Here is a 14,887-nt window from a genome sequence, read left to right as displayed (position 1 = left end):
AACTTTCCTGTGCATCCCTCCTGCAATAGGCCTACTCATCTTCCCTGCTCACCATCCACTACTGTCCATTAAAGCCCACCTCCAGGATCCCTCATTTTCACAGCCCTCTACATGGCCCACCACCGTGCATCACCCCAACCGTCCCTGCTCCTTTTCCTAGAGCACCTACTCACTTCCACCTCTACATCACCACAGCCACATCATCTTTCAGATACTGGCCCACAGATGCCCATCTTCTCATCCTGCTGGGAACTTCTCTAGGGCACGGACCATGTTTCACATACAGTATTCTCTCAGTGAAGTTTTGTTGAAGGGTCCTTTTGGTACTTTGATGGGACAGAGAAAGGGATGGGAGAGAGCAGCTATGGCTTAAGACCCCTGGAAACTCTTTGGAATCCTCATTTTGTAGGATTTTGTCTTATCCACTGTGAGGAGTTCACTCTACAATAAGGCTGACCAGTCGGCTTTCAGATTATAAAGTGCTAAATTCAGTTTTGTGTTTTCTTGGCCAAACATTTTTCTTTTAGATTTTAATTGTGGTAGAATATGCATAATGTAAAAGTATCATTTTAATAATTTTTAAATGTACCATTCATTGGTATTAAGTACATTCACATTGTTGTACAATTATCACAAGCACCCATCTGCAGAACTCTTTCATCTTCCAAAACTGAAACTCTGTATCCATAAAACACTAACTTCCCATTCCCTTCTCCCACATCCCCTGGGAAACATTCTACTTTCTGTCTCTATGAATTTGACTATTCTAAGTACCTCATATAATTGGAGTCATACAATATTTGTCCCTTTGTGACTGGTTTACTTCATTTAGCATAAAGTCTTCAAGGTTCATCCATATTGTAGCATGTATCTGAATTTCTTTCTTTTCAAGGCTAAATAGTATTCCATTGCATCTATATGTCACATTTTGTTTATCCATTCACTGTCTGTAGACACTTGAATGGTTTCCACATTTTGGCTATTGTGAATAATGTCAGTATAAACCTGGGTGCCCAAATATCTGTTTGAGTCCCTGCTTTCACATCTTTTGAGTCATATACCCAGAAGTAGAATTGCTGGATCACATGGCAATTCAATGTTTAATTTTTTGAGGAACTGCTAGAATATTTTCCACAGCTGCTGCACCATTTGACATTCCCACTAACAATGCACAAGGGTCCCAATTTCTCCATGGCTTCACTAATACTTACTGCTTCCTGAGCTTTTTGTTTATTTGTTGGGTTTTTTTTTAATAGTCATTCTAATGGGTGTTGAAGTGGTATCCATTGTGGTTTTGACTAAATTCAATTTTGAGCCTCTACATTCAGTGCCTTGATTCCCCATGATAAACCCAAAATAATAATACAGCACGACCTCTATTTCTTCCCCGTGAGCCTTGAGCCTGCCTCCTGGGAAAGTTGCCGCCACAGAGGGAGACCAAAAGGTAAGAGGGCCTGTGACTGGCTGTACTTCTTCACTCAGGGCAGCAGGGGGAGCTCCCACAGGACTGCCCTGGAGGCTCCAATAACAGATGACAGGACAGGTCACTTTCTCAGACCAAAGCAAGGTCCTAGATCACCAGCAAAAGGGTCTTTTTGTCCCCTGACCCTCTTCCCCCAGTCCTGTCCTCCTCACAGTGTCAGTATCAAGAAGAACCAAGCAGCCCAGGCCACCGTAATGTTTCTCAAAGTGAATCCTATTGGCATTCAGAGTGAGACCATTCATTCTTCAATATGCAGGATAGCGGACAGTCACTGTGACAACTAAATGCCCCCCATTCACATCTTCCAAGTACCTCCTCCCTCTGGAGATGGGAGGTGCCCTAGTGAGAGCCAGGTATGCAAAGGAATCTGGAGATTTCCAGTGTCCTACACTCACTCATGCAAAGCAGCAACCACCTGAAAGAGGTCTCATGTCCAGTAGAGGAGATGCTGGAGCTCAGCCAAGGAAAAACGTCACAGGGCGCCTTAGGTGACCTAGACAACACCTCTGAGTCTGTTAATGGTTAGTTGACAGTGAAAGGCTCACATATCAGGAGAAGGGGGGAAAATACTCTGAAAGCAGATGAGTACTAGAACAGAAAAAATATCCCAACCTGCCCCCTCAACCCAGCAATCAGAACTTGAAATCGGAGCCTGGTGCCTTCCATGTCCATTTGACCCTCCCTCCCCGCAGGGTGTGAACCCTGCCTTCAGCCCTCTCTGCCTTGCCTAGGCGGGCTTCGGGGACTTCACTTCCCTGTGCTGCCATAGCAACCAGGAAACAACCTCCGCTCACAATGAGAAGGATGGTGCCATGGCCCAGATCTGCCGATGTACACGGTAACAGAGCAACGGAGCCAGCGAACAACAAGGGTGCAGGCAAAGGGGAGCAAGAGGCTGCCCAGAGAGTAGACAATCCAGGGCTTGAAGAGTCTGGATTTGAGGTTTATTTTTTCTCCCGACAAAGACACACACTGTCTAAACTGTGTGGCTGGTTGTTATTAAGAAGCTGCTGGACGAGGGGAAAATGTATTTAATAAAAGGCCCAGTGTTTGTGGTCTTCTTGGGCTCACTGCTGAGCTCAGGAAATCTTGAGGTGTGACCAGTTTTCAGCCTTCAAAACCAAGACGAACTGCCCTTGAGAAGGGTGGTCAGAGGGAAAACATGTTCACCCTCTCTCTCCTAAGCCGGGGACACGGGAAGTTGGTCCAGAACAAACAGAAGTTAGAAGTCTATTTTGAACCAGAGGTGAGTCTTATAACTGAATAAAGGCCTATTTGGGGGGCGGGGGAGGAACGCGCTGTTTTTTCATTTGCTGTGTTTTGGTTTGTTTTGTGGTGAGGTGGTGGGGGTCACTGGGAGATCTTCCCCTCCTCCTGGATGAAACTCAAGAAAATAAGGTCGTTGCCTGACACACTGAGATTGCCACTGGGACCCTCTTCCTCCCCCTCGCACCCTGACTTAACACCTCATTTGCTTTAGACTGGAGGAGATTCCAGATTGTCTAGAATTTGGATGGTTTGGTTCAAGACCAGAATTTCCACCTGGGTTCTAGGCAAGCTAATGGCTGTTTGGTTTTTAGACGTCATGCTCTGTGGTTGAAATGCTGAGTATGTTCGTGCCAGTTCAATGGCTTCCTTGAACTTTCTGGAATTCAACCCACAAGACTCACATTTAATATAGGCAAAAAAAAAAATCTCATTTTAGAGGATTTTAAAGGGTGGCAAAATTCCCTTGCTGTACTGGAATTTTATTTCATTGAATCCTGCCAGGGACAAGAAATCTACTGGGGGTAATTTGAAAATTTTTGGATCACACAGAGATTTCCATTGTCATGGTAGTCTGTCATGATATTTGACCTATGTTGTATTAAAAGACATATAAAGTTTCAAAGGACCTCTGTGGCCAATGGCATTTACTTACTTACAAGATATGTAACTACTTTATAGGCTCCTAAACAGCCAAATTAGGTAATGTTACATAGCATCTGGAATGTAAAGACATTCTCCCTGCATACAGCCAAAGTGATGGGTTGGAATGGTTTTCTCCTATTTAAACTCTCAGCTAGTCCAGGTCTAATTTCAAAGTTACCTGCTGCCCTTGATAACTCACTTGCATACCAGGAATTTTAACTGATCTGGAAGTTACACTCTACCCTGTTTAAGCCTCCAGGCATGAATGGCTCTCCTGAAAGTTACATGGGGTAAAAAAGAACCGTACCCTGGGTTCCACTAACTCTGAGACGTGGAGAAGAAAATCAGTTGCTAAGAAGAGTGACTGTGTTCTGTGACATCATGTGAGCAATTCAGAGAAAACCAGTCACTAAAAGCAAGTCAGATATCTGCACAAGCAGTATTTGCTATAAAAGGGCCTTGTCCACTGTGGACCAATCAAGGTGCTTCCTTGCCATTGCAGGATTACTTGAACTGGAAGTCCCCAGAAGATTATATCCTGGCCAGCAAACTGCAGGATGAGGACAATGCTGACCAGCACATGTGGAGTCTCTTTCTTCCTAAAACATTCAGCACTAGAAAGGGTGCCCTGATCCTCTACTCAGAAGGTTTAGCCATATCAGCATGGACCCCTGAAGAGAGAAGAAAAGGCCCCTACTGCCCAAAAGGCCACAGGAAGAGGCTGGATCTTGAACTGCACACACTTCAGGACCTCAAAGAAGCCATCCTGGCATATGGAAGGAGACAGGTAGGCAGAACTGTGTCCTGGGTTCGGGGAAGGCAATGGCCTATGCATCTAGAAATCCAGTTGTAGCTTTGAGTGTAACTTCTTAGACCCTAGGAAAGTATGAAACCCTCAGATCTCCATTTCTTCATCTCAGAAATGGGCTTGTCCTCATGGCATGCAACTATCAGGAGGCTTAAATGAAATAATATACACAAAAGGGCTTTGAAAAGCATAAGGGGTTATATTATTATCATTTTGTGTTTTCCTTTCCCTTGCTTGGAGAAACACAAAGTTCTTTTCAGCATTCAGACAGATTGGGGCCAGCAGACATTTCGTCAGAATCCTTGAAATTCTGTCTTAGAGCCACAAGCATCATCATCACACCTCTGATATTCTTGGCTTTGTGGAAATGAGAGGGAGAACATTTTAAATATTTACTTTGAGCCCTTCAGCGTCTGCAGGATAAGTTAATGACATTTTCCATTCTGAATTTAATATTAAGGGAAAAGCCCTGTGCTCGTGTTTCTGATTCATAATTTCTAACGTCTTAAGAGATGTATAAGTGGCTCCTGCTTTACATGACTGCATGCATCATCCCTTTGGTTGATTCAGGCCAAGAGAGAGGCTGGAAAGAAGTATCACTTCATGAAATTCTAGGTTATAGATGGTGGGTTAGTTTAAAAGTCTCTGCTGGCTTCTCATTCCCACAGGATAAAGCCATTAGCTTCTTATACCAAGCCTTTCATGCACTGGCTTTCTCTTCCATTTCTAGCCCTATCTGCCCCCTTTTCTAACCACCACCATGAATACGGATTACTCAAGGCCCCACCCAAGTGAATAGCTCACTATTCCACAAAGTGCCCCTTCGTACACTCTTTGCATATCTTCTACAGCTGGAAAACTCCTGTTCATCCTTCAAAACACAACTCCAATGTCATCGCCCCACTGAAGCTTCCCTAGGGAGAGATAGCCCATCACTCCCTTCTCTGTGAACATTCCCATACCATCATACACTGCAATTGATCTCTCTGCCCATCAGTTGCCGTCTCCTTGAGGACTGGAACCATGTCTAAATCTTAGTCTCCAGAAAAAAAGTGAGTACCCATAAATGTTTATGGAATGAATCAATCGATCTTCAATGTTTCTTAGATCACCCTTCAGTATTATTTTCAAAAAAAAATTTTACTGAAATATAGTCAGTTTACAATGTTGTGTTAATTTTTGGTGTAGAGCATACTGATTCAGTTGAATATATATACATATATATATTCCCTTTCATATTCTTTTTCATTATAGGCTATTATGAGGTATTAAATATAGTTCCCTATGCTATACGCTGGGACCTTGCTGTTTATCTATTTTACATTTAGTAGTTAGTATCTGCAAATCCTGAACTCCCAATTTATCCCTCCACCCTCCCCCTTTCCCCACTGGTAACCACAAGTTTGTTTTCTACTTCTGTGAGTCTGTTCCTGTTTTGTAAATAAGTTCATTTGTCTCAGTTTTTTAGATTCCACATATAAGTGATATCATAAGGTATTTGTCTTTCTTTCTCTGGCTTACTTCACTTAGAATGATGATCTCCAGGTCCGTCCATGTTGCTGCAAATGGCATTATTTCATTCCTTTTTATGGTTAAGGAGTATTCCATTGTGTGTGTGTTTGTCTGTGTATATGTGTGTGTATATATATATATATACACATATACACATACATACATACATACATACCACAACTTTTTTATCCAGTCATCTGTCAATGGACATTTAGGTTGTTTCCATATCTTGGCTATTGTAAATAGTGCTGCTGTGAACATTGGGGTGCATGTATCTTTTTGAATTAGAGTTCCCTCTGGATATATGCCCAGGAGTGGGATTGCTGGATCATGTGGTAAGTCTATTTTTAGTTTTTTAAGGAATCTCTATACTGTTTTCCATAGTGGCTGCACCAAACTACATTCCAACCAACAGTGTAGGAGGGTTTCCTTTTCTCCACAGCCTCTCCAGCATTTATTGTTTGTGGGCTTTTTAATGATGGCCATTCTGACTGGTGTGAGGTGATACCTCATTGTAGTTTTGATTTGCATTTCTCTAATAGTTAGTGATACTGAGCATCTTTTCATGTGCCTATTGGCCATTTGTATGTCTTCATTGGAAAAATGTTTGTTTAGGTCTTCTGCCCATTTTTTGATTGGGTTGTTTCTTTGTTATTAGGTTGTATGAGCTGTTAGTATATTCTGGAAATTAAGCCCTTGTCAGTCTCATCATTTGCAAATATTTTCCCCATTCTGTAGGTTGTCTTTTCTTTTGTTTATAGTTTCCTTTGCTGTGCAAAAGCTTGTAAGTTTAATTAGGTTCCGTTTGTTTATTTTTGCTTTTATTTCTATTACCTTGGTAGACTGCCCTAGGAGATCATTGCTAAGATTTATGTTGGAGAATGTTTTGCCTATGTTTTCTTCTAGGAGGTTTATAGTATTTTGTCTCATGTTTAAGTCTTTAAGCCATTTTGAGTTTATTTTTATGTATGGTGTGAGAGAGTGTTCTAAATTCATTGATTTACAGGCAGTTTTCCAACTTTCCCAGCAGTACTTGCTAAAGAGGCTGTCTTTTCTCCATTGTATATTCTTGCCTCCTTTATCAAAAATTAATTGACTGTAGGTGTGTAAGTTTATTTCTGGGCTCTCTACTCTGCTCCATTGATCTGTATGTCTGTTTTTGTGCCAATACCATGCTGTTTTGATTACTGTAGCTCTGTAGTATTGTCTGAAGTCTGGGAGATTTATGCCTCCAGCTTTGTTCTTTTTCCTTAGAATGGCTTTTGCAATTCTGGGTCTTTTATGGTCCCATATAAATTTTAGAATTATTTGTTCTAGTTCTGTGAAAAATATGATGGGCAATTTGATGGAGATTGCATTAAATCTGTAGATTGCTTTGGGTAGTATTCCCCCAGTAACATTACTGGGCAATTTATCATCTACTCCATCTGACGCAGAGCTTCCAAAAGTAAAGTTCCTCTGCCCTTTTCCTTCTTTCAAAATGCAGAGAAGCTTAGTGACCTTGACCAAATACTCAGTTGTCCTTTATCTTAAAATCACAAATTCTTGGATGAAAGGAAACCAATTATTTTAGTAAATTTTCACAATGACCTGCAAGATATGGTTTTTCTTGCCCCTTTTTGTAGATGAGGAAACTGAGGCTTGGAGGAGTTAAGTGACTTGGCCAAGGTCTCAGAGCTAGTAAATGACACAGCCTGGATTCAAACACAGGACTGCCTACCTCTCCAGGGCCCACATGCTTGGCACTTCACTCTGTTGCCTGTGGACTTGAAAAGGTCTCCAGAAGTCACTGTGCCAGGCCTGTTTGTCCTTACATTCACTCCTCAGCTTACCTTACTTTGCTCTGCATCACAGTGGGATTGACCACAGGCTACATATAATTCCACAAACATCTGTGTCAACTGGCTTCTAATTGAATTTGCCAATGGAAGACACGAAGGAGATCGGAGATGGAGAAGAGAAAAGCCAGGGTATTTCTCCCCTCTCATTCTACCTGTGGTGGTGAAATATACCTGCATCACCTCTGTGGTCCAGCTCCCAACAGACTGGCAGGGCCATTTGGCTCCAGCTTCCTCAAGGTGAACCTACCAGCTCCTCCCTCTGTCCTTTCCCTAGGGGAAGGGCTGGCTTCCTGCTGTTACTAATCTCAGTGTTGCCTCATCATCTTTTTGGCTTCCAAGCTCTCTAATCACCTGTATAACCAATTCCCTGAACTACATTCTTTCTGTGTTTAAATATTTAGAGTGGTTTCTGTTTTCCTGGTTGGACAGTGATATGTAGGCTGGCTTACAGCCCAGAGCAAGAATACCTTCCACAGCTTTCAGACATTTGTCTATACAGCCCAGCTTTTTTGGGCAACAGGGATCTTTTCACTCTACGAAGTAGATGAGCCTGTTTGGGGATGGCTTCATTTTTAGTTAGACTTGGGCTCAGTGAGAAAAAGAAGTTCCTGTCTTCCTGAAGTATCTACCTACTAGATTTACAACACGTATCTGTACAAACAGAACACCGTAGTCTAACTCTGAATAAGTAGAAGGGAAATGGTGTGAGGAAATCAGAAAGGAAAGAAAATTACTGTTTGGAGCAGTAATGGGACAGGAATTTAAGATTATAGGACATGATAGGTTAAAACAGGAAGAAAAGCAACTCAGGAGGGACCTGGGATTAAAGACAATGAACACCTCATAAGAGGAGAGCTTTGGAAACTACAGAGCACCATCTGATTATGAAAACTACAGCCTGGCAAGAAATTTTTTAAATTATACTATCCAGTGCTGGGAAGACTGTGGGTAAAATGAACTGTCTCATATATCAGCACAAATTCATGTGACATTTCTGGAGGGCATTTTGGCAAAAATCTAAAAAAGGCTAATACTTTTTGATTCAGCATTCGATCTTTAGGAATTTGCCTTAGAAAATTACCAGAGATGTGGCCAAAGATTTATGCACAAGAATGTGTACTGCAAGGTTATTTATTGCTATATAAAATATTGAAAATAATAAATGTCCAACAATGGAACCTTGATTAAATAAACTATGATACAGTCACACAATGGATTTTCAGTCAGGCAATAAAGTCATATATTATTCATGAACAACATGAGAAAATACACACTGTATTTTTTTAAGCAGGTTGTAAAAGTATTCATATAATGAAAATACCAATATTCATTAACATTTTTTGAGTATTTATTATGTTCCTGCCACTGTTCTAAGTGCATTCCATTGCCTAACTCATGTATGCTTTGTATCAGTCCTGGGGGTAAGTATTGTTATTATCCCACTTTAAAGGTAAGGAAATTGAAGCACAAAGAGTTTGAGTAATTCACTCAAGATTATACAGCCATGTAGATAATTGCACCAGAAATCGACACTAGACAGTATGGAAAACATCACCTCTCAAATATAATCCCAATTTTTAAAAATTAGTTATACAAGCAGAAGGATACATATCACAATTTAACCATGGGTGGAGGGATTATAAGTTATAGTTTTATTTACGCATATCTTTTCACCAAACATTATTTTTTTAAGTCATGGGACTTTTTTAATGAAATAAAAAGCTGTGGCTTTGACGGAGGTAGACCATGAAAGGAAGAGCCCAGACGACCCTAGAGAGCCAGGTGGGATGAGGCAGAAAGATGGAACAGAAACAGTGCTGCAAATTGAGCCCCGCAATAACCACACCATCTGTTCCTTGGGATCAGTATTTCTTTATCCAGACAGAATAGTTCAAGAGTTAAACACACCACATTCAAAGAAAAAGAGCCAAAATGGGGAGGGGGATGAAAGCGAGGCTGGGTAACCCAACAGTAGTGCTGCTCACAGAAGGCTCTCTCCTGTCTGTGCTGTGAATCAGGAAACCTACCTAACGCAGGCTCCACTCAGACCTGAGGGAATCAAGGTTGTTGCAGGGTGGTACAAGTACATTTTTAAAGCATCTCACACCATCTCCAGTTCTATATATGAATCTAATGAATGCATATGGCAATATGTCTGGGTTTTATAGTGCAACACACACTTACTCTAACTTTTTTGATGGCCCAACTTCCTAATGAGCAAAGATAAATGCTAAGTCAAGAGATTAGATGTCAGAGTTCTCACTCTTCTAGATACACACAGATATGTTGCTTTTTTTTTTCTTTTAAACAGAAGGAAATACTGTTCAAACATTCTCAAAGTGAAAACCATTCTTCTTGAGGTCTCTAAATCAATCAGCTTCCCATCATATATTTAGAAATCAGATAGCTATGAAAACTAAATAACCATCATCATCATTTGGGGTAGTACCTAAATGATGGTCATAATGATGCTCTCCAAACACAGTAGAATCCTCAAGTACCTCTCAAGTCATTGGAAATTTACAATAATTCTCACATTGTTCTTGTATTTCTTACTCATATTTTTAGAATTTTGTAAATCCAGTGAGATTTTTTAAATGTCCAACATGGTACATTGATTAAATAATGTGTTTAAAACAATTTGCTCTTAAAATTCAATTCACAGAGCACCCCATTTCTTTATCCCACTGAAGAATAAACAGGATTTGATTACTATAGCTGATTTCAACCAAGAATGTACTGCACCTGCCATCTCCCCTATAAATGTGGTTACATTTAAGAGTATTCTCAACCTTGTTCTACTGGTTCTCCACTGCCTAATCTCGCCCCACATCTCAGTACTCGAGGTGCTTAACTCTTTAGTTGGTGTTTTTAGTCAGTATCTAACTCATAAGGCACCTTCAGGCTACTATTTTATTAAGCAGTATTGTGAGAAATAACATTTTTTGAATAAAGTTTATTTCTCCATCCTAAACATAATGTCAGCTCATTATGCAAAATACAAAGATACAAAAACAATAGAAAGAAAAATAAATTATCCTTTCAGCCAGAGATCAAGAAGACAAAGTTTCCTTTGCAAGTCCTGATCAATAACCTGCTACTTGTCTGATAGTGTCCCTAAGAAGTGCTCTGACGGCTGTCAACAAGGTGTCAAGTGGGCAACAAGGAAGTGAAGGGGAGAAAGAGTGACTTACCTGCACACCTCCATTTGAGCAGCTCCTGAGCAGTTGTACTTAGAGCCTTTAAAAAACCTAGAAGTAGGGGAGATCAGGAGAGAATCATGGGTCATCCATGACAATGAGATCAAAGGTATTGTCAATAAAAGCTAACACTTGTTGAATACTTGATGTAAGCCAGGATTTTAATCTCTATAACTTCATTCAATCTGCACAAGCCTATGAGCTGTGTACCAGCATTACCTCCATTTTGTAGCAGGAAAAACTGGGGCTTGAAGTAACTTTCCCAAAGTTACACATTTAAGTGGTGAAACTAGGATTGGAGCCCAGACAACTGATTCCAAAGCCCTACTCTTAACCCCTAGAGGGCCTGATTTTGAAGATTCCATGTGCCCCAGGGAAAAGAAACATTTCTCCTACTTCAAAGGCATTTTAAAAAAAATTTTTAATACAATTTTTAAAGCTTGCATTTCATTTACAGTTATAACAAAATATTGGTTATACTCCCCGTGTTGTACAATACATTCTTGTAGCCTGTCTATCATACACCCAAAAGTTTGTATTTCTCATTTCCCCACCCCACACTGCCCCTCCGCGCTCTCCCCACTGTTAGCCACAAGTTTGTTCTCTTTATCTTTGAGTCTTCAACAGTACTTTTAAAAAAGGAACTGAGTCTTCCAACACATCCCTTAAAACCCTTTACTACAGTTCTAGGAACACAAATCAGATTTTCATTAAAACTAATCTGGGTTGCAGGTAACACGTTCATAGTAAGCCATCTATATGATCCAGTAGACTTCTATTTTCTTAGGCTTTATGTTCTTCATCCATTGGTTCCCTTGTACAGCCATTAGGTAGAGAATATTTATAATAACAGCTAATATTTATGAAACACTATTATACCCACCACCATTCTAAGCACATTATACTTACTATCTCATTTAATCGTAACAACAACTTTATAAGGTGGGTAATTTTTATTGTTGTAAAATATACATAACATAAAATTTACCATTTTAATCATTTTTGAATATACACCTGAGTGGCAGTAAGTATATTCACATTGTTATACAACCATTAGTACCATCCATTCCAGAACTTTTTTCATCTTGCAAAACTAAAACTCTGGCACTCTCTCTCTCTTGCCTTCCAAGAAGCCATCACTCTGTTTATAGAGTGTATCTACCTTTACTTTAACCAGTGCCACCACTGCCGCCCCTGTGTATCTCTCTCTAAATAAAGCTACTTTTACTCAAAAAAAAAAACCTCTGTACACATTTAAACAATAATTCCCTATTTTCTGTCATTCTACTTTTTGCGTCTATGAATTTGACCACTGTAGTAATTCATATGAGTGAAATCATCTAGTAGTTATTTTGTGATTGGCATATTTCATTTAGCATAACGTATTCAAGGTTCACTCATGTTGTAGCATGTACTAGAATTTCCTTTCTTTTTAAAGCTGAATATATGTTCAGCTTTGAATAAATTTCAATATATGAATATACCACATTTTGTTTATCCATTCATCAGTTGATGGACATTTAGATTGCTACCACATTTTGGCTATTGCAAATAATGCTGCCATAAACATGGGTATACAAATACCTGTTGATGCCCCTGCTTTTAATTCTTTTGAGCACATACCCAGAAGTAGAATTGCTGGATCATATGTAGTTCTATTTTTTGTTTTTTGACGTACCATAGCAAGTTTTCCATAGCAGTCACTGCATCATTTTACATTCTCATTAGCAACACCCAAGGGTTTCAATTTCTCCAAATCCTCAACAACACTTCGTATTTTCTGGGTTTTTTTTTAATAATAGCTATCTAATGGGTGTGATGTGGTACCTCATTGTGGTTTTGATTTGCATTCCTCAATGATAAGTAATACTGAGCATCTTTTCATGTGCTTATTGGCCATTTGTGTATCTTTCAAGAATTGTCTAGCCAAGTCCTTTGCCCATTAAAACTCAGGCTGTTTTTGTTTGTTTTTGAGTTGTAAGAGTTCTTTATACATTCTAGATATTAACCTCTTAACCAGATATATGATTTGCAAATAATTCCTCCCATTCTATGGGTTGCCTTTTCACTCCTGAGAGTGCCCTTGGAGGCACAAAAGTTCTACATGTTCATGAAGTTTATCTATTTTTCTTCTGTTACCTGTTCTTTTGGTGTCATATCCAAGAAAGCATCATCAGATCCAACGTCATGAAGTTCTTCCCCTATGTTTTTTTCTAAGAGGTGTATGGTTTTAGCTCTATGTTTAAATCTAATCCATTTTGAGTTAATTTTTATATATGTGCAAGGTAAGTGTCCAACTTCATTTCTTTGTATGTATGCACTTTTATCATCCTCATTTGACAGATAAAGAAACTGAGGCACAGATGGGGCAAGTAATTTCCCCAAAGCTAGTAAATGATGAAACCAGGTTTCAGACTGAAGAAGACTGAGCTCTATAGGAACTGAAGCTTAATTTTTTCTGTTTTCAATTCTAGTTGTTGTACCTTTGCTTTTGTGACATATGGCTGGTCAGATCTTTGATGCCAAATAGTTTAGTCAGGAATCAAACCCTGTTACAATATTGCAATTATGGGAAAGTTCAGAACACTTTATGATTCTCTTCTTAATGGCTTGATACCCAGAACACATGCCCATTAAAAATATTTGGGAAAGATAGTATCATTTGCACAGAATCTCAGAAATTAAACCTGCAGAGAAAAGAGCTGGCTAAAAGTGGCGGTGTTTACACAAGGCTGATTAAAGTCAGACTGGGGTTGACAAGACTTTCCAGCCACAGCTGCAAGTGGCCACACATATCTCCCCTCCCACCTCACCCCCACCTCGACTCCAACTGCACTCACTTGGCAGCCCCAAGTCTGGCTCCAGACACACCTGCACAGGTAGAATAACAATGGTAAACACCCTGTGTTCTAAGGCATGCCCTTTGCCAGAGCAAGCCCAACCCAGGGGCAGAAGACTCTGGCTGCACTCCTCCAGAAAGAAGGACTTCTGACTGGAGTGGGCAGCTCGAGGCACAGGTGGCCAGCACAAAGTACAGACATTTTGGAGATTCCCATTCCACTGAGCTAACATCTTGAGTAGTTATTAGTCAGTGCCTAGCAGTGCCTGATACATGGCAAATTCTCAACAAATCGTTGTCAGATGAACATATTTGTTGCCAGGGTATGGCAGGGGAGGCCATAACCCCTACCCACAGGTACAATCTGGTCAGGGAGGCAGATTTGTGCCCCGTGATACTTGATGCAAGGCAGTCTATGAGAGGCACTGGACTATAATCTATTAAAATACTATCAAAGCACGTAGATGGTAGGGACTGTGATTGCTACTTACTAGGAAAATCTTGAGTGGCGTCTTGGAGAAGGTAAAATTTGAGCTGAGTCTTGTGGTAAAAATAAGTGGAGAGAGATTCTCTAGGCATAGGTGAGTGAAGTCCCAGAGGGGAGAGCAAGCAGAGGAAAGTCAGGGTACTTAGACAGGTGTGGCTCTCACCTGGAGAAGTGGGTGGGGTCAAATTACAGAAGGCTTTGCTTGCTCTCTCTTCACCTCTCTATTGACTCCTGCACACAAAGACTGGCCACCCTGTAGGGTACGATGGCAGCTGATGATCCAGGCCTTTCTTGTCTTCCTGGGGATACTGGCACCCTGCCACCCCATGAATGGAAGCACTGCCCACACTGGCTCCTTCCATCCGCTGAAAACCCTCGCCTGCCAGCACTGGGGTGGGGGGCCTTGACAGCCCGTGTGGGGATGGGGACAGGTGCAGGGGCGCCCCTTTGCCCCTCTGCATATGGAGGCCTGGTGGGCACTGGGAAGGCAGAGGGCCAGAGCAAGTCCCTCGTTAGAGGAAGCACTGATGCTGGCATGTGGATATGAGACCTCTCTGTGCACACTAATTACTCATTTCAGAAGAGACCAAGAGCAGGGTTGGTTAGCAAAGCCAAGGCAGGCCTGAGAAGTCTGGAACCATCAGCAGCCAGCCTCCTGCTGTCATTTATTTCCCTGTTCCAGAAACTCCCTTCCTGGCTCCCTTCTGTCTCTTTTTATGTTTTAGAGTAACTTTTGATGGCTAACAGTCCAGGATAATGTTGGAGAAGGAATAGAGAAATGTGGAGAATGTTTAGGAGGAGGGTGG

General features: G+C 40.8%; 1 protein-coding gene and 1 long non-coding RNA gene across 8 annotated transcripts in view; one reads left to right on the top strand and one right to left on the bottom strand.

The window, feature by feature from the left end:
• The window catches only part of LOC140696445 (uncharacterized), a 198,439-nt gene that overhangs the window by 142,386 nt on the left and 41,166 nt on the right, over positions 1-14,887 (bottom strand). For all 5 annotated transcript variants that reach the window (XR_012072795.1, XR_012072793.1, XR_012072792.1 and 2 more), the window contains one exon: positions 10,750-10,806. This is a non-coding gene — a long non-coding RNA (uncharacterized lncRNA). The remainder of the gene's footprint in view (positions 1-10,749; positions 10,807-14,887) is intronic.
• The window catches only part of KIAA2012 (KIAA2012 ortholog), a 109,664-nt gene continuing 97,422 nt past the window's right edge, over positions 2,646-14,887 (top strand). For all 3 annotated transcript variants that reach the window (XM_072961458.1, XM_072961457.1, XM_072961456.1), the window contains exons 1-2: positions 2,646-2,729; positions 3,897-4,181. In XM_072961458.1, coding sequence (XP_072817559.1) covers positions 2,646-2,729; positions 3,897-4,181 — 369 coding nt within the window. The remainder of the gene's footprint in view (positions 2,730-3,896; positions 4,182-14,887) is intronic.

The sequence above is a fragment of the Vicugna pacos genome, chromosome 5 (assembly GCF_048564905.1).
Source record: "Vicugna pacos chromosome 5, VicPac4, whole genome shotgun sequence".
Lineage (NCBI taxonomy): Eukaryota > Metazoa > Chordata > Mammalia > Artiodactyla > Camelidae > Vicugna > Vicugna pacos.
Note: the sequence above shows the minus strand (reverse complement) of the source record. Positions and strands in the feature narration are given on the sequence as shown.